The sequence below is a fragment of the Populus euphratica genome, unplaced genomic scaffold (assembly GCF_000495115.2).
Source record: "Populus euphratica unplaced genomic scaffold, PopEup_1.0 scaffold150.1, whole genome shotgun sequence".
Lineage (NCBI taxonomy): Eukaryota > Viridiplantae > Streptophyta > Magnoliopsida > Malpighiales > Salicaceae > Populus > Populus euphratica.
This window is the reverse complement of record NW_011499998.1, coordinates 511,181-532,070: the sequence shown is the minus strand read 5'-3', so window position 1 is coordinate 532,070 and position 20,890 is coordinate 511,181. Positions and strand designations below refer to the sequence as shown.

Genomic DNA, 20,890 nt, shown 5'->3' with positions numbered 1-20,890 from the left:
AAAAACTCATTAGAGACTCATCGTTGCTTTGTTGTAAACACTGCTCTACTACTAGAAAGAGCTCACCGAGATAGTTTTAATACCACTGTGAAAAGCTACACAATAACATTGAAAAAGGTCGCATGTATTGTTAGAGTAATAACATAGAAAGCAAATCAAATAAAATATTATGAAAAGAGAATTTCATGCTTATATTTAATTAGTTAATTTGATTTAATTCAAAAATAAAATTTCTTTTAAAAGGATAAATTTAACAAAAAATAACAAATAAAAGACTCGAGACAATCTAAGTCATTTTTTAAACCAATGAAAAGCCCTATAGAAAGAAAATAAAAATAAATAATGGAGTTCAATCTTCAATGAAATAAATATTGAATGATGAAACTAAAAAAAAAAAACATGAGTCTAAAAAAAGGGAAAAAAACATACAAACTTGACGAATCTCCTAAACTTTAGTTAATTTCTCAAACTCGTTACCCATGAAGTTCTAGACCTGGATTTAAATAAAAAATCTCAATTCCTAACCAATTTAATATTGAATGATGAAATAAAAAAATAATTTAAAAAATTTTCTAAAGAAAAAAAATAGCAATCAAAAGAATGAAAATCAAATTTGATAGGAAAGAAAAATGAAGGAGGATGAAATTACAAAAAAATAAAAAACTTTCTCAAATAAAATAAATAGTAATAAAAAAACAATGACCAAATTTAACATTTAAAGAACAAATTGAAGGGCTACCTTAAAGATTTAGAAGGTGGGCATTAAAATTGAAAAGGAGCGAGAAAAGAGGGGCGAAAGTTTGTTAATGACAAATAGAGGTCGGTAAGCCACATGCATTGCCTAGGAAGGGAGGGACATCATAACAATTCCAACATCATTGTGAAAGGTAGTGTTTAGCAGTCACAAAATCCCTCTGGGCTATCTAAAAAAGGATCGAGCTCTCTATATAAAGGAGCATTTGTTGCACACACTAGCTAATTTTGGTTTTTAATAATATTTTATATTTATAAAAATATCAAATTTTCTCTCAATCAACTTGATTATAATTCAAAAACAAGATAAAAATATGAAAAATCCCTTAGATACTAGTTTAATGTTTTTTTCCTTTTAAGGGTAATTTAGTCATTTTATTATGTTTAAAAAGTGAAAAGTAAAAAAAAAAAACCATAGACATAAGTTAAATAAATTTTGCTTTTAAAAAGAATTTGATCATTCCATTGTTTTTTAAAAAGTTTAAAAGACTTATTGTAAGAACCCAGGTAAAAATATCAGTGAATAAAAGGTAGGGCACAAGGCTATCCGAGTTCATAGCATTAGCGTGGTGTTCAGTGTACCAGGTGCAAGATCGAAAAGAATGCTTTGCATTCCAAGCTGAAGAGAGAAGACGTATGTTCTGCAACCTCTATCCCTTGTTCTGATCTGCTAACTGTAATTTAACCACCAGCCCACTCGAAGTTCAAATCCCCTTTCTCCGAGGAGTGAACGAGTGACAACAGGGGAGGGACGGGAGATAGACTAAAAATCCAAGGCGTGACAATAAGTCAATTGACAAGTGGAGATAGTGAATCACAAATAGACTCTCAACCTCTCCTTCCAATTTTCGTGGGGAAGTGCCCAACTCCAGCTCAACTCTTAATCTTTAGGTGAAAAGGTAGCTCTATTGACTTACAGTAGAAAAGAACAACTGATAAGTTAAGGAGCTGAAGATAGTCAATCGATATCTCTCCCTCACCAACGAGGTACAAGAATCTTCACTCCCCCAGGATGATGGCAAGAACTTTTAGCAACGAACCATCATAAATATGTCATCATCACATTACACCTGCCTGTTGATTTCCTCACTCCAAAGAACGTCACGCCACCTCTATCTCTAAATGACACTAGAATGTACTTGGTCGTTGGGAATGGGCTTCCACTAAACAATTTGAGATGAGACGGGCAAGCACAGGAGTTTCAAGAGATAAACTGTTATTATTGAAAAATTTAAACTGATGAAATAACACACACACACACATATATATAGAGAGAGTATTGTATTGATTTAAAACTTTAAAGATGGTAAACTTTAAAAGTAGAATGAGATAATATACCTAGTTAGATGGATAAATAATTGAATTAAAAAATCATGGAAAAGTTATAAAGGGGTATATAAATAGAAGAACTTGGCTTCCTAAGGAAACTAAGTTGGCCGATTACACATTAGAAAAAAAAAAGAGCATTTAGCAAAATCCCTTGAAATTTTTTGTAAAAGAAAAAATCAAAGAGAGTTGAATTAAAAGGTTAAAGACAATTTGGAAGGAATTTAAGCAAGAAAATTAAAGGGTTTCTACATAAAGAAGGGGTTGATTTTTTTTAAGAGAAAAAAAAAAGATAAAAAGAAGTCACAAAACTTGGTCTTTATTGTTCGTTTTCTCTCAAGTTATTATACTTAAGTGGTAAGGGACCTTGATTAGAGCTTAGTTTAAATTATTAATGTAAATTGATGTGTTTTGCTTATGAAATGATGATGGAAATTTGTGTTAGAATAAATGAACGTTTAGATGGATATCTTTATGTTAGAATGAGATTAATAAGCTTGAAAAATCAATGGGTAATATGTTAATTGAAAGAGTTAAAGAAGAAGAATCTCATTTCCTTTATATAGGGTTCCACCAAAGATAGAATTAAAGGGATAAATTTGTATGATTTAATTATCAAGTAAATCATATAGAATTATTTTAGTTAGATGCTAAATTAATGGCAACACATTTATTTATGAGGAATTTACAAAAAAAAAAAAAACCCATTGGTTTAACATGTAAGGGTTTTCCCTAGAGAAAGAAGAAAATAGATTGATATTTTGGTTGGGTTTTTATTTTAGATAGATTAGTTCATGGTTTAAATGAGTTGATATAAATGAGAAATGAATTAGTTTAAGTTTAATTTAAAAGGAATTGAAAAGCAAGGAACCTTTAGATGTAAAAAGCAGGTTCGACCTCCATAATAATTCAATAAGAGATTTAATTTTAATTGAAATACTTGAATTGGAATGTTTAAATCATATAATAAGAATATGACTTATGTATGAATTAGTTTAAATTATATGGAAAATTTTAATTGAAAACTTATGATTTCTTGGTTTGATTTTCAACCAAATAGGGTTTCTAGATTGATTGAGATCTTGTTAGAATTATTGAAATCATTAACTTCCAAATAGAAATGCTAGAATAATTGATAATCGTAAGGATTCATTGAATTGATGGATAACCAAATGAAAGTTTTTGAATTAATTAGTATTTATAATGAATAAACAAATTAATTAGATACTATATTAGATAACCTAGTTATTAAGTCATTCAAGAAAGATGGCTAAAAAGATTAAAGAAAAGATTGAATGTAAAAATTTACCTAATTTGTTGTTTGAACAATTAGAATAAAAAGAACAAAGTATAGTTAAGAATGAATTCATTAAGAACTATTTAAAATTATGTTAATCCATATTGAAGATTAATGTGTTGTCATGTTAATTCTTATTTCTTTCATAAGGTTGTCAAGAATAAACTTTTGTTATTACTTTTATGTTATAATTAATAAAAAGGATTTGTACATAATTTTGTATTGATGGATAATGAATTGTAATTCTTTAAGCGCATTTTTTTGGTAAGCAAACTAAAATATATAGATTCTAATGTTTTACTAAAAAAAAACTTGTGAATTTATCTTATTTGAGTCTTATTAATTTTTAAGGATATGGTTATTTTACTAAAGGTAGAATCCTGAAGGTTTGTAAGGGTGATTTTATAATGATGAAAGAAGTATATACCATCTTCAAGGTTTAGCAATTATTGACTCAACTAGTATATTATTTATGGTTGATATAGGTAATGATTATACTCAGTTATGGTACATGAGGTTAGAATATATAAGTGAGAGGGGATGATATAGTTAAACAAACATGATAAAGGCAAATTAGATTTTTATAAACATTATGTTTATAGTAAACAGTGCAGGGTAAAATTTAGTATGACTATTCATCATACCAAAGATACTATAGATTATATTCATCTTAACCTTTAGGGTTCTTCTTTTACTATCTTAAAATATGAAGCATGGTATTTATTGATATTTATTGATGACCTTCTTATAAAGATTTGAGTGTATTTTTTAAAAAGAAAGAGTGATGTGTTTATTACTTTCAAGCAGGGTAAAGTCTTGATTAAAAGATAAACTAGTAAAAAGATTGAATGTTTAAGAACTAATAATGGTTTAGAGATTTGTTTAGGTTAGTTTGACAAGTTCTGCAAGAATAAAGGAATTCTTAAAAATCACACTATTAGAAATACACCATAATAAAATGGGGTTATGAAATATATAAATATGAAACTCTTGAAAAGACAACGTTATATGCTTTCACAAGCTTGATTGTCAAAAGACTTTTAGGCAGAAGCAGTTAACATGACTTGTTATCTTATAAATATATCTTCTTCGACAATTTTAGAGTTGAAGACTTTATATGAGGTATGGTTTGCTTCTTTTATTAATTACTCTAATTTGGGAGTATTTAGTTGTCCTGTTTATACTCATATTAAGAAAAATAAACTTTGGTTGAGAGTAAGAAAATATTAATTTCTAAGCTATAAATCTATGGTAAAGGGATATTAGTTATGGCGTGTTGATCCTAAATCATCTAAGTTTATTACTAACAAGGATGCATGACCTTTGATAAGTCTATTATGTTTTGTAAGGAAAAAAAGTCGATCATTATTAATGTTGAGATGAACCAAGATACTAACAAGCATATAGAGCTTCAGATTAGAGCTTTAGAGGCAATATAAGAAGATATATCAGCTGAGCCTATTAAGGAAGTGATGTAAGATATTATTGTTAAAAATACACTTGAAGAACAACCTTATAATATTGTTACAAGAAGATAAAGAAGATGGATAAAAGCACCAGTTAAGTGTAGTTATGTTAATCTAGTTGATTTTACCTTGAATATTATAGAGAATCTTAATGATTATGAGCCTTGTTCTTATAAAAAGATAATCTCTTGCATAGAATCTTCTTAGTGGATATGCTATAAATGAAAAGATTATGTCTCTTTACAAAAATTGAAAATAAGAGCTTATTAAACCACTATAAGGCCATAAAATTGTTAGGTGCAAATGAGTTTACAAAAGGAAAGATGGAGTTATAAAGGTTGAGAATGCAAGGTTTAAAGCACGTCTAGTTACTAATGGTTTTACATTAAAAAAAGGTGTTGACTTTAATAAAGTATCCTCTCCAATTCTAAAGCATAGTTCCATCTAGGTATTACTTGCTCTGATTTTTTATTTGACTTGGAACTTAAGTAGATGGATATCAAAATAACTTTTTAACATAATGAGTTAGGGAAGAAAATCTATATGTATTAGCTAGAGGGTTTCATTTCTCAAGGTAAAGAAGACTATATGTGTTTATTGATAAAGTCATTATATGGTTTGAAATAGCTACTAAGACAATGGTGTAAAAGGTTTAATACTTTTATGTTTAGACATGACTACTTTAGGGGTGATTATGATAATTTTACATATTTTAGAAGGCTCTTAGATGGTTTATTTATATACTTGTTATTGTATATTGTTGACATATTGATTGCCTCCAAGAATATATTTGAGGTCAACAGTTTAAAGAATTAGTTAAGTGGCGAGTTTAAGATAAAGGATTTGGGTGTAGCTAAGAATATTTTTGGTATAAAGATATCCAGAGATCAAAGTTTTGGCAAGTCATACTTGTCATAAAGTAAGTATATTTAGAAGGTATTTAAGTGTTTTGGTATGCAAAATTGCAAACTAATAAGGACTCCATGTGCAGCCCACCTAAAAAGTTTATTGGTAGACACTCTATTACTTTAGAGATATTATAAATGCTGGTTTGATATATGAAAAAAGGTAGCTTCATTAGAAATCATGTTATGGGCTTTGTAAATTCAAATTACGCTGGTGATTTAGGATGAAAAAGATCACTAGCAAGTTATATTTTTTTGCTCTCTCAGGGTATGCTATTAGTTAAAAAGCAAATTTTTAATTCATTATTGCATTGTATAAAACAAAGGCAGAATATATGATATTGACAAAAGCAGTGAAAGAAGCTTTATGACTTAAAGGTTTGGTTGATAATCTTGGTTTGTCATATACGTTGATTATTATATATTGCCATAGCTAGAGTGTTATTCATCTAGCCAAGAACTGGATGTATTATAAAAGGACCAAACATATTAATAACGGGTATCACTTCATTCTAAATATTATGTCACATGTTATTATATCAGAGAAAAAATTACTATAATTGAGAACCGTACAAATATATTGATGAAGTCTATCTCTATAGTTAAATTCAAGCATTATTTAGACATAATTGGTTTTTATAGTTCTTGAAAAATGTTTGGTTAAGGTAATTAGAGAGGAGTTCAAGTTTTGTAAGTTGGTTTAATGTAAACCAATATATTAGTTAAAAAGCAAATTTTTAATTCATTATTGCATTGTATAAAACAAAGGCAGAATATATGATATTGACAAAAGCAGTGAAAGAAGCTTTATGACTTAAAGGTTTGGTTGATAATCTTGGTTTGTCATATACGTTGATTATTATATATTGCCATAGCTAGAGTGTTATTCATCTAGCCAAGAACTGGATGTATTATAAAAGGACCAAACATATTAATATTGGGTATCACTTCATTCTAAATATTATGTCACATGTTATTATATCAGAGAAAAAATTACTATAATTGAGAACTGTGCAAATATATTGATGAAGTCTATCTCTATAGTTAAATTCAAGCATTATTTAGACATAATTGGTTTTCATAGTTCTTGAAAAATGTTTGGTTAAGGTAATTAGAGAGGAGTTCAAGTTTTGTAAGTTGGTTTAATGTAAACCAATATATAGATTTGTTGGGTTTATCTTAAATTATGAGAAAATAAATACGAATATACTCAATTCATATACAAAAGTCTAATGCGAATATACTCAATTCATATACAAAAGTCTAAAGTTGTTATATTTTAGGGTTAGTGATTTATTTTTGTAAGTGTATTCATTCTCTAAACCATGGCTAAAACAAAAATAGAAAATGTGAGTTTTTGGTTACTTTGAGATCTTAGGTTAGAAAATAATTTTATATGATACCTTATAATTTTCTACTTTCTTATAATAAATTTTTCTAATTGTTTTGCTCGTGAAGTAGGCCTAAATTTTCAAACCATATAAACTATATGTGTGCTTTTATATGATTGATTTTATTTGCTTACATATATATATATATTACTTTACTTGTGAAATTTTAGGGCTATTTCCACATTATCTAGGGAATCTAAAAAAAAAGTAATAGAAAAAAGGGGGAAATAGATTTTGCTTGAAAAGTGAAAAGAAAAAAAATAGTTATATTTATAGAGACAGTTATACTTATAGAAACATGAGTTATTGATATATCATAATCTTTTTTTTTTTAATTTTTATCATTATTTTGAATTAGCATTGACTAGATATGCAGTGTAATTTATAAAAAGATGGTAATCAATGTTTTAATGATCAAATGACAAGCTATTTTTAGCAATTTTTCTATTTAATATTTTCTTTCTAATTTTTGGATTATCAACACTTTCTTCAAGTCATTATTAAAGTCATAGATCAAAGGGAAAAAAAATAAAAATATACCTACCATTGTTTATTTGTTGATATTAATATTTATAAGTTCTATTAAAAAATATTAATAGAATAAGATATATTTTCTCCTTACTTATTCATTTAGGATGAGGATATTTTTTGTTTGAAAAAATCAATGCATAGAACAAAAAAAATATGAAACAATAATTTGGTGAATAATGAATGTCGATGTATAATGATTGGTAGCTCTCAAGTTTTGTTACTTATTAATCTGACATGCCTATATATCCCATGTGGTAGTAAAGTTTTAAGAATTCAAGAATAAAAAAGATGTGAATTTAAGTTGATCATCATTAGTAAATGATCAATCTCTTTTCTTAATCTTTTTAAAAAATGGATAAGCAATTTATCTTAAAATAGAGGATCATAAATTTATTTTAATTTTATTAATTTATTATATTGTTGATAAGAGATAGATGACAAGGAGATCAATTTGCAACTTGAACTTGTTCTTTAATACTTTCATTGAATTTTGGTATCAAGTGATTACTTACATAAACTTAAAAAGATTGATTAAATTAACTTGATTAAATATAGTAGCAAATAATTTAAGATAAAATTAAATTCTATTTATATAATATTGTGACAAATACACATTAATATTAACATAAAACTAATTATTAAAAGAAAGTTATTATGCTTTTAAAAAGACACAAATCACTATTCATTATACTATTAAAATTATATAATTGCACAATTGCCCTTACAAAATAAAACATTAACTGGATACATTAACTAGATATGTAGTGTAATTTATAAAAAGATAGTAGTTCAATGTTTCATTGATCAAATGATAAGCTATTTTTAGCAATGTTTTTATTTAATTTTTTCTTTCTAAATTTTGGATTATCAACACTTTCTTCGAGTCATTATTAAAGTTATAAATCAAAGGGAAAAAAATAAGAGTATACCTACCATTGTTTACTTGTTGATATTAATATTTATAAATTCTATTAAAAAAATATTAATAGAATAAGATGTATTTTCTCATTATTTATTCATTTACGATAGGATCTTTTTTGTATGAAAAATATCAATGCATAGAACAAAAAAAAATATATAAAAATGGTAATTTGATGGATAATGAATGTTGATGTATAATGGTTGGTAATTCTTAGGTTTTGTTACTCATTAGTCTAACATGCCTATATATCCCACGAGCTATTGAAGTTTTAAGAATTCAAGAATAAAAAATAAATAAATTTAAGTTGATCATCATTAGTAAATAATCGATCTCTTTTTTTAATTTTGAGAAAAATGGATAAGTAATTTGTCTTAAAATAGAGAATCATAAATTTGTTTCAATTTCATTAATTTGTTATATTATTGATAATAAATAGATGACAAATAGATCAGTTTGAAACTTGAATTTGTTTTTTAATATTTTTATTGAATTTTAGTATCAAGTAATTACTTACATAAACTTAAAAAGATTGATTAAATTAACTTGATTAAATATAGTAGCAAATAATTTAAGATAAAATTAAATTCTATTTATATATTAGCGGGACAAATACACATTAATATTAATTTAATATTAACATAAAATTAATTCTTAAAGGAAAGTTATTGTGCTTTTAGATAGGCACTAATCAGTATTCATTATACTATTAAAATTACACAAATTGTCTTTGCAAAATAAAACCTTTAAACGAGGCATTGGAGGCAATATTTTATTTTTACCATGACATAACTGTGTTTAGCATATTGTGAAGGGTTAGATTTGTCATTTCAATATTTCTGCTTAGTAAAATTACAACCTCAACCTTGAAATAAAAAAAAATACTTATTCTCTTGTCTTAGTGGTATTTTAATACTTTCATTTTATAAGGAATAATACAATTACTTTAGTAACCTTGTAAACAAAACAAATATTACTTTCTTATAAGGTTTTTTTGTCATTATATATTGGTTTTGTTGTAATTTTGAAGGTTGTTCAGAGATATTATTGTAATTATCATATATTAAATATTATTTTAAAAAACTTGTTAGCATATATAAGCAGCTCTTATATCTTTCAAGCAACATATATTAAGTCATTTGGCCATCAAACATCACCTTTCAAGGTAGCGTTTTAAAGATCTTAATGGCCTTTACATTGTAATATGACGCGCTTTTCAAGATTTATGATGGTTTTTCATTGACATTCATTTCTTTTTTTTTCTTTTTCTTCTTTTTTTCTTCTTAAGTTTGGCGCCAACCCTTGCAAAATTTATTTTGTTTGGAATCATTTTTAAATATTTTTCTTCAAATTTCATAATCCCAGGTGTTTTTTCTATCAAAGCATGTTATATAAAAATTTTATTTATGTATCACATCATCCTTTTTCACAAGAATTTTCACAACAAACATACTAAAAGGCATAAGAGATTCATTATAACCCCCTTCACATTTTCCTATTCACCACTATAGTGTGGTGAACATGTTGTCCTCCCCATTAAAAAAAAAAAAAACTTTTAGATAAGTGTATTTTGATATTTTCACAAGGTTTAATTATTATTGATTTTTTTAGGATATTTTTGTTCATTCAATATTTTTATAAATAGTGAAAAATGACACATGTATCCTAGGAGCAAAAAATTAAGCGGTGGCGGGTAAAGACATTTCGGTATTTTCTTTTTTATATACACAATAAAATTACATGTGTAACCTTAAATGCAAAATATTTAATTCATTATTGTTAGAGGTATTTTGGTCTTTTCACCTTGGTTTTTCTTTGTTAATTATAAGTTTAGTTGATGGTAGTTACCTAATTTGCTATTAAAATAATAATTTTTTATTTAAAAAGTTATCGGCGTGTGCTGCATGTTGAAATCACCGCACACACCGTTTAAAGCATGCAATAGTTTTCAATTGTCGATAATGGTCGTTTACCGCCTCAGATTATTTCTCGCCATCTCTTTTCTATTATAGGTGGCACGTATGCTTCAAATCTGGTCAGTGTATCGTCGATGACCTTATCTTTTTTTTTTTCCTTTCTTCATTTCTCTCTGCTACCCCCGTGAATATATTATAGCCCTTATTATTTTTGTTATTCCAAAATGATTGTTGTATTTTAGTCATTTTCTCTTTTATTGAAGTGTTGTTTGTTTTTAATTTAACCCTTGTTTTTAGTTTGTATATATAAGATATTTCAATTTGGTCCTTTTACTTTTACTTTTTTAATTTTTTTCCTTTACTTTTTTATCAAAGTTTTTATGCCTTGCAATTTAATCCTTCAAATCAAGTTTATGAATTTTATTTTTTCAATAATAATGGTGATTTCAATTTGGTCCCTTTTCTCTTATTTTCTTACTATTTTTCTTGGCCTTTTTGTTAGAATTTTTATAATTTTCAATTCTATCATTCAAATCAAGTTTATGATTTTTGTTTTTTCAATAATTATAAAAATAGTGATGAAAATAATAATAATATTGATGATGATTTGTTGTTGTTGTTGTTGTTGTTGTTGTTGTTGTTATATTATTGTTATTTATAATTTGTACAATTAATCTCTCTATGGTTCGACCCCGGTCCTACCGGGTTATTTATTACTTCGACACTCCTGCACTTGGGAGAAGACATCAATCTTTTAGTCGTGTCAAGTTTTTGGCGTCGTTGCCGGGGAGGTAAGTTCTTATATAAATTATAGTATTTATTTTATTTTTTCTTTTCACTTTTCTTGTATATAACTTTGTTTCTTTTCTTTTGTTTCTTTTTATTTTGTTTTCTTCCTCCTTCTTTTGCTTTCTTCTTCTTCTTTTTTTATTTTATTCCTACACGTGCATGAGAGTGTGGTCACGTACATCAAGTGGTAGACTTTGTAGGGTATCCTCATCATTTTCAGAAAATATGGCTGAAGAAGATAATCAATCACTTCATAATGAAAATAATGAGAATAATCGTGCTAGAACACTTAGGGAACACATGAATCCCACAAGAACAAGTGCACCATCATGCATAGTTTTTCCTCCTGATGCATCTCATTTTAATTTTAAACCAGGTATTATTCAACTTTTACCTTCTTTTCATGGTTTAGAATTGGAAAATCCATACTTGTATTTAAGGGAATTTGAAGAGGTCTGCAACACATATAATAATTTAAATTATAGCATGAACACCATTAGATTAAAGCTTTTCCCTTTTTCATTAAAAGATAAAGCTAAAACATGGCTACAAAATTTAAGACCAGGATCCATTCGTGCTTGGGATGAAATGCAACAACAATTTTTAAAGAAGTTTTTTCCATCTCATAGAACAAACTCTTTCAAGAGACAAATCATCACTTTCACTCAAAAACCAGGAGAACATTTTACCAATGTTGGGATAGGTATCGAGACTTGCTTAGTACTTGCCCTCATCATGGTTTTGAAACATGGAGATTGGTTTCACATTTCTATGAAGGGTTAACACCTAAAGATAGGCAAATGGTTGAATTGATGTGCAATGGAACTTTTGAAGATAAAGACCCTGATGAAGCAATGGAGTACTTAGACTTGTTAGCTGAAAATGCTCAAAATTGGGACACTGCGAGTACTTATGAGGCACCGAGTAAAACTCAGCCTCACACATCTAGTGGAGGCATGTACAACCTTAGGGAAGATCATGACCTTCAAGCCAAGTTTGCATCTTTAGCTAGAAAAGTCGAGGCACTAGAATTGAAAAGGAGTTGTCAATTAAAATCTGTTGAAAACATTGTGTGTCAAATCTGTGAAACAAATGAACACTCAACCAACAATTGTCCAACCTTGCCTTCTTTTAAGGAATGTCTCCATGAACAAGCCCGTGTTTTAAACAGTTTTCAAAGGGTCAACCACAACCCATACTCCCAAACTTGCCAATACCAAAATCTCTTGAAGATGTTAGATCATTCCTGGGACATTCTGGTTTGTATAGAAGGTTCATCAAAGATTTTAGTGTAATATCTAAGCCTTTAAGTAACCTTCTAACAAAGGATACTATTTTTGAATGGACTGAACATTGTGAAGAAGCCTTTGTTAAACTTAAAAACTTGCTTACTTGTGCTCCTATCATTCAACCTCCCAATTGGTCATTACCTTTTGAAATAATGTGTGATGCTAGTGATTATACCGTAGGTGCTGTTTTGGGACCAAGAAAAGATAAGAAACCTTATGTAATTTACTATGCAAGTAAAACTTTAAATAGTGCTCAAATGAATTATACCACCACTGAAAAAGAATTACTTGCAGTAGTATTTGCATGTGAAAAATTCAGATTTTATCTTGTTGGCTCACCTGTTGTTGTTTTTAGTGATCATGCAGCATTGAAATATCTTCTTTCTAAGAAAGATTCTAAGGCTAGATTGGTGCGGTGGATTTTATTACTTCAAGAATTTGATATCACAATCAAAGATAAGAAAGGCAGTGAAAATGTTGTCGCAGATCACTTGTCAAGATTGACAATAGATTCGAAAACTGACATCACATCAATCGATGACTACTTTCCCGATGAATCTTTACTTTCTGTCTCTACAATGCCTTGGTTTGCTAATATTGTCAATTTTCTTGTTTCAGGACAATTGTCAGCTCATTGGAGTACCCAAGATAAAAGAAAGTTCTTGAACGAAGTGAAGAACTTTTATTGGGATGATCCTTATTTATTCAAATATTTTCCTGATCAAATATTTCGAAGATGCATTCCGGACAATGAGGTAAGTAGTGTCATTAAATTTTGTCATTCTGAGGCATGTGGGGGCCATTTCTCATCAAGAAAGACAACTGCAAAAATCTTACAAAGTGGATTTTATTGGCCCACCATGTTCAAAGACTCACATGCATTCTGCAAGTCTTGTGAAAATTGTCAAAAGTTGGGATCTATTTCAAAACATCACATGATGCCTTTAAATCCTATTATTGTCATTGAGATCTTTGATTCTTGGGGTATAGATTTTATAGGTCCATTCCCTCCATCATTTGGTTTCTTATACATATTAGTCACAGTAGATTATGTTTCAAAATGGATAGAGGCAATTCCAAGTCGAAACAATGATCACAAAACAGTGATAAAGTTTTTGAAAGAAAATATTTTGAGTCGATTTGGAGTCCCTCGAGCCATAATAAGTGATGGTGGAACACATTTCTGCAACAAGCCATTTGAGTCTTTAATGAAGAAATATGGAATCACACACAAAGTTGTCACCCCTTATCACCCTCAAACAAGTGGACAAGTAGAGCTTGCTAATAGGGAGATCAAACATATTTTGGAGAAAACAGTGAACCTTAATAGGAAAGACTGGTCTATGGAACTGCTTATAAAACATCATTAGGTATGTCACCTTATAGACTAGTCTATGGAAAACCTTGTCACTTGCCTATGGAACTTGAACATAAAGCTTATTGGGCTATTAAAGCTTTCAATTCAAATCTGGATTATGCTAGTCAACTTCGAAAATTACAAATAACTGAGCTTGAGGAAATAAGAAATGATGCATATGTGGCAAAGATTTAATATGCTATATTGTCAATTTAAATCTACTTCCCAGCCATTACTCAAAACGGGGACAGAAAAGTATACAGAGTGAACATAGGCTTGAAGCAAACCTGCTGGCATGGCGAGTGTATTATATTTTCTCTATCCCAACCAAAGCTTGGTTTAACTTTAAAAATTACTTATTTTTTATTTTAAAAAAAAATTGAATCAACAATATTTTGGATTAATCCAAATTAAATTAGATTAACCTGCTGCCACTTAGATAATGACATTATCTATGTTTTATAGAATCCATTTTTAAATTAAATTAAAATTTTATAATAATTAACTAATTTATAATAATTAAATTTAAATGCCAACAAATGATCATAATTAATATTTGAATTTGAAAGGAAGTAAAAAGACTATAAAATCTTATTTTTTTCTTAATTTTAATTATTATTTTGATCATTTTAAGTAATATTATGTACAGTCATTCATGTCATTAATTTGTCGAAAAAACAATGTTAGGGTAAAAAATTTTGAGATCAAGTTATTGGTTTAATTAGTAATAATTATATCTAAGTTTATTTATATTATCAAATAATTTAATATAAAAAGATAAAAATATTTAAATAATAATAAAAAATCTTGTTAAATTAAAAAAATTTATAAATTTCAAATATAAAATTAAAATAATCTCGTAAAAAAACTTAAAAGATAAAATTAAAATAAATCGATTTAAACAAAAAAAATAAATAAAACAAAAATCAACCTGCATTTAGTTTTCAAAACTAATAATTACCCGAAATTAATCTCATAACAAACAAACTATGAAAAACAACAAAAATAAAAATAAAAATCAAGCACACTTGGAGGAACCTATGAGGGGAATCATCGGTCACGATCGATGGTGGTCATGAAATGCGAGGTGTGGTTTTCTGAACATTTGTACTTGCATTTTGCTTCTTTGGAATGGTTTACTGCTGTTTGTGGACTTGCCCCTGCTTTGGAATCCTTACAGTTCAAGTTCATACTAAAATGTGTTGGCGGGAAAATTCTCCGGCAACCAGGTGCTGGTCAAATTCTCCAAACTTGGGAAACTGATAAAACAATCAAAGTTTAGGAAGATGCTGCATTGCAGAAGGTAATAAAGGAAGAACTATCAACTAATAATTGATGGAAAGGACCAACTGTCAACCCAGAAATGTTGACTGTTACTGAGAAATTGACTCATTAAAAGGTTTTCGATATGAGCAACGAAGTTACCATGAATGTGAGTTCTAACCCAGAAAAGAAACCATCGCCAGTGACTTAAGAGAATCCAATAGTTGCTGGTAACATTTCTCCTGTCAAATGGAAGCCTGTAGCTATTGTAGCCAATGACATCTGCTAGAGGGGGCTTCTGCTGTGAATGGCAGTAATGGAGCGCTGTTGAAAAGAGAACCAGTCACCACGAGGAAGAACAGAGAAAAAAGTCAAACAAGAGTACAGTGGTCAGAGAGGATGTTGTCAGAAATTGTGATAATCCAAGAGCCATAAACTAAGCAAAGTCTGGCACCCAAGAAGTGTGGTTGCTTATGAAGGAGATCCTGTTCTGGTACCTGGTTCGTCTGCAACCAAGTGAAGTAACCTTTGAAAATAAAGGTGAGAGAAGTCGTGCCTTTCACACCTCTATTGGAGCTAATGAAGTTGAGAATCACAATTTCCCAGAGGTAACTGCCTGATTGATGTGCACACTGGTTATCTTTTTCTTCGTTTCTAGTACCCATTTTACTCTGAAAGACAAAAGGGTCCTCTTTTTCTTCGTTTCTGGTACCCATATACGGAGAAACATTACTACGACATAGCTAGCAAGTAGCTGTCCAGTTAGCGTGTTTCGTGTTGTGATAATTTTCATGTAGTAATTTTAAAAAATATTATTTTATAAAAAATATTTTTAATTAAAATTAATTTAATATTTATATAAGTTTGGAGAATATTTCTATTATTTACATGAAGAATAAATTAATTTATTTTTTATGACAAAAGAAGAGAAATAATGAAGAGTTTTACTCTCCACCATCAAGACACAAGAAGAAGGGGAGCAAACATGTGGTTTCACCATAAACTATATAGATCCTATATAAATAATAAATTAAGTTTTAATATTATTAAACATGTTGTTTGTACGGTTTATTTTAAAAGCTAAAACAAACCTGGCATGTAAATAAATACCCTTTAAAAATGACTCATATTTCATGATTTTGTTGTTTATATTTATTTTTATTATCCTATAATGAAATAAAAAAGTTATTTCAAAATAATAAAGTAATTTAACCAAGCTGGTTTCTTGATCTAGAGTGTTTATTTGATGGGTGAATCGCCTTGATCCGGATCATTATCCTAACATTTGAAAACAAAAATGAGTCCTTTTTATTCGATCTGTCTTGGCGGTGAATTACACGCAACCTATCTAGTTTGACCTCCACGCGAGCATCAACTCAAAGAATGTTGCTTAACTCTCACCAGTAAAATCTGTACTGAGTTGGCAAATTCAGCAGTTCATTAGGATTTCTTCTCCATATCACTATCACTACTTAGCATTGATTAGGATTCTATTATGTTTATATATTAATTAAAAAATCTGTTTTAAAAAAATTATCTCACTTTTATTTTCAATTATGTTTATATAGTTAAATTTTATTTTGAATAGATTTTTAAAATAATAGGGAGAATAGATGAGAATATAAAATAATTCTACTTTAATTTGTCTTAAAAAATACATAAATTAAAATCATAAAAAAATATCAATTAATATGGGACTAAGGAATTAATAATCATCGGCCGATAAATAATTAGATACTTGAGTGGATTGGCATGGGAAGTTGCCAGTCAAATTCTCTATTAATTTCTACGGTAAATTGTTCTGGATACGCTAACGTGCTGAGTTGGCAAATTCAGCAGTTGATTAGGACTCTAGTGCCCCTTCTCTGTATCACTATCACTACTCAGCATTGATTGGGACTGTCTCTCTCTCAATACATACATACATATATATATATATATATGTGTGTGTGCGTGTGCGTGCAGCTTCTCTTATCCCTATATATCACCATAGGAACTTCAAGCTTCCTGCAGATTTTGGAGTTCCTTTCTTCGTTTTTTTTCGTTGTTCTCCAGATTAATTTGTCTGCCAAAACCTACAGAAAGTCTTATCCTGAATTTCAAAGACATGCCTAAAGAACAAGGAACCCTGGCTCAAGTTTTGTCCGTCCAAGAACAGGTGATTGGTCGAGAAGAACCTGAAACTTCTCATCAGGAGTTACCCCTCAACTTCCCAAATCAACAAACGACAAGCCGCCACGAGTCTTCTGTATCTGCTGGGTTCGAGAGTGTAGCAGAACCCTCTAGCAGTGAAACAACTACTGAGAAGGATGAGGATTGTAGTTTCTCTAATCATAATGCGGCTATTGCTACTCATGCCATCTTATTGGAATTTGGTTTTATTGGGTTCGATTTGAAATCTGGGATGAAAGTTGATCAGTTTCGTCCTCCAACAGACCTGTCTTCAAACGCATTCACGATGTGGTACACTCTTCCAGGGCTCTTGCTTCCTGAAAACGTCGTTGCTGAATCGATTTATGTGAAGGTACAGTGTTCAGAAGATATCGTCAATGTATGTGGTTCTTTGACCAAAGGTGGCTCGGATATACACAGGGTGTGTTTGAATGGAAAGGGGTTTGGACGCACAATAAATTTGTTGCGAGCAAATTGTGAAAGGAACTCTTTGATGAATGACAATGATAAGAATGAAGTTCGACAGCTAGAGAAAGTACTGAAGGATGGACTAGCTTTGCCGCTGTTAATAGATCTTTGTGAGAAGACCGGTATGGCTCTTCCACCATGCTTCGACCGCCTCCCAAGAGAGTTGAAGTTAAAGATCATGGGGTTGCTTTCCCTCGTAGATGTTGGTAGAATGGAATGTGTTTGCTCGGAGCTGCGGTTTTTGTCCAGGGCCACTCGTTTAATTTGCCAGAGATTCCAGCAGGATATGATCCCACCACCAGAAAAATACGAAGACCGGAGAGCCAAAATTCAGCTGTACATGAGAATAATAGAAGTGAGGAGCATGAAGAAGAAGGCGATGCCAAACATATCCATGGAACAAGAAAAATAGAACATTGTGCTGTACTGTTCTCCAACTCTATTCTTTTGCTGCTGGGCGACAACATATAATTTTTTCCCCTCGAAGTGTTTAGTGTGTGTTTGTGAAGCCGTCCCGCTTTAACAAATTTATAATAATTAAATTTAAGGGGCAAATAAATGATCATAATTAGTACTTGAATTCGAAAGGAAGTAAAGAGACTCTGCAATCTTATTATTATTTTTTGTCATTTTTTTTTTCATTATTGTTTTGACTATTTTAAGAAATATTACGTCATTTGTGAAACATATTGCATAGTTCCTTTATGGAGACCATGAGAAAATCTGTTTTCTCATCATATTTATATTTTCTCAACTTTTATTTTAGTCTTGATTAATTTTTTTAGCAATATAAATTTTTTTAAAAATCTTAATAATACTTTTTTTTATTAAAAGAAACACATTAATATCAATTTTAACCTTCATTGCTCGTGAAACATGCCACACCCACACCAATTATTTTATCTCCCCTCCTTTATTTTTCAATGATTTTTTTTTTAATTTTATAAATTTAAAAACTAAAATATGAATAAAATAAAGTTTTGAATCAAAACATAAAATTCTCAAATTAAAAGGATCAAAGATGAAAATAAATTATTTCTATAGGTCAAAAACTTTTAAAAGGGATGGTTTGAGCACTTAAAATTTTCTTGTAATGTTCATAAACATACAAGCATGTATTTAACATAATTGAAAAGTTTGCACACTCAAATAGAAGAAATTGAAAATCTGGGTCACCAAAAATATAATTAACTCAATTATTCACAATAGATAAGACTATACAATGAGATGAAAACCTCAATTATTCACAAGTTGTGGCTGTGGTTCATAATCAATCTCTATGAGGTAAATAAAAACCCTTTTCTTATGCATTATTTGTTTTCTAGTTACATTTCAATTTCAGCTTTCAATTGACCAATTTTTAATCAATTATTGCTACAAATCAAGCGATATTATTAGATCTATTCATTGGTCCAAAATTGTCTGCTCTCAATATTAAATTGCTCAATAATAAATGCTGCTGGTGCTGGTAGCCGGCCACACCGGCTCTGCTCTACGATCCCCTTTATTGGAGGAAGCTTTAATAACCTGTTTGCTGCAAATTGAGTTTGAGTCTCACATGATGCACTTCAAACAAACAAGGTCAAATTTAAATTTTGATATAAAATGTGCAGTTATTTAATTTTACAATAATAGTTATAATTCTTAATCCGACTATTGGATCGAGCTGAAATATTACGTGGAGTCTCTTGACATCTTTTCTTACCTTGGGTTAAAATTTCAGGTCAATCAGAGTTTGAGAAGGCATCTCAATACGGGTCAACAACGGCTGTATGAATTTTGTTATTTACTTCTTTTTGACTTGTGGACTTCCTATTTGGCTAAGATTCTTTTCCCAAAAGGACGTGGCAGCTTATTTTGGAAATATACTAATTTTATAAGGATGTTTAATGGGCTACAACATAGTTTTTAAGTGTGGCAATGATTCATAATTATTTCAGAATCCTTTTCTTACAAGGATTCCTTATTCATCCCAGCTACAAAAGGAAAGAAGACTTTAGAATACATTCTACCTTCAAATCAGATTTCCTAGTCTATTTGGGACTTCTTAATGGTGACAAATTTGATTCTAGCATATTTAGGATGGTAATTTTTAGATTTTTATTATTTTTATTATTTTCTTCTTAGTCTTTGGGTTATTATTACTTATTTGGGTCAATTGTAAGTGGGCTACATATATATTCACCCAAGAGGGGTCTATTAGGGTTTTTTTTAAGTCTAGAATCACTATAAATAGAGGCATAACCAAACATGTAAGGAAGACAATTCAGATTAATAAAACTTCTTGTTTGCCGCACTTTATGTGTGTGTGTGTGTGTTTGTGAGATAATCTCCCTTTCATGGTTCTCTAAAGAACTGAAAAAACAACTTATCGAAGAACAACTGTCTTCGTGGTGTCAATCTTATACTTCTCATTCGCGAATCAATATTTATTGGGTGGGGGTTTTCCGTTTCCAATAGTGTTGGTGCCTAGGTACAAGTTATCTTTGTGTCACACTCCTATCAAACCTGATTTACTTGGCTTTCCGGGAATTAGTGTCTTTGCGTGTGGGTTGCGTGACCATGACATTACGAGGTTTGCATCATCACAGGTTTCTGTTTCCAAATCTAATGTTCAAGAGTCCTCTTGGAACGCACGAGGATGTTATTGCACACAAGGGTTAAGAAGAGTAAAAGAGAGGCATCCAACTATCCTAGTTGCCTAGTGCGAAACGCTTCCTACCTTTGTATATATATTCAATTTCTGGATCACTGATATTGAAGTAATTTGTATGCTCATTGTGTTCACGTGTAAGGTTAAACAAATATGTTAAGTTTTACAGGCTCTTGAAAAGGAAGCGTGGTCTTCAAGTTCACTATTTAATTCCTTCACTGTTGCTAAACGCATCAGCTTCTTCACTTTACAAGTGTACATAAGCACGGTGCATATTTGCCAAGACTTCTTAGTCAAGCACAGATGGAGAAGTGATGGAAGGATAAAATGCAAGAGGAATTAACTTGTAATTTCTGAACTTCATGTTCATTCACCATTATTGGTTTTCTTTACAA

General features: G+C 29.7%; 1 protein-coding gene across 1 annotated transcript; it reads left to right on the top strand.

The window, feature by feature from the left end:
• The first annotated feature begins 17,309 nt into the window (after positions 1-17,309).
• On the top strand, positions 17,310-18,254 carry LOC105140747 (F-box protein SKIP22-like). The gene has a single exon (XM_011047711.1). The coding sequence runs from the start codon at positions 17,310-17,312 to the stop codon at positions 18,252-18,254; it is 945 nt and encodes a 314-aa protein (XP_011046013.1).
• Positions 18,255-20,890: the final 2,636 nt, after the last annotated feature.

What these genes read in the sequence shown, in the direction of transcription:
- LOC105140747 (XM_011047711.1), top strand. Translation starts at nt 17,310, where the DNA reads ATGCCTAAAGAACAAGGAACCCTGGCTCAAGTTTTGTCCGTCCAAGAA.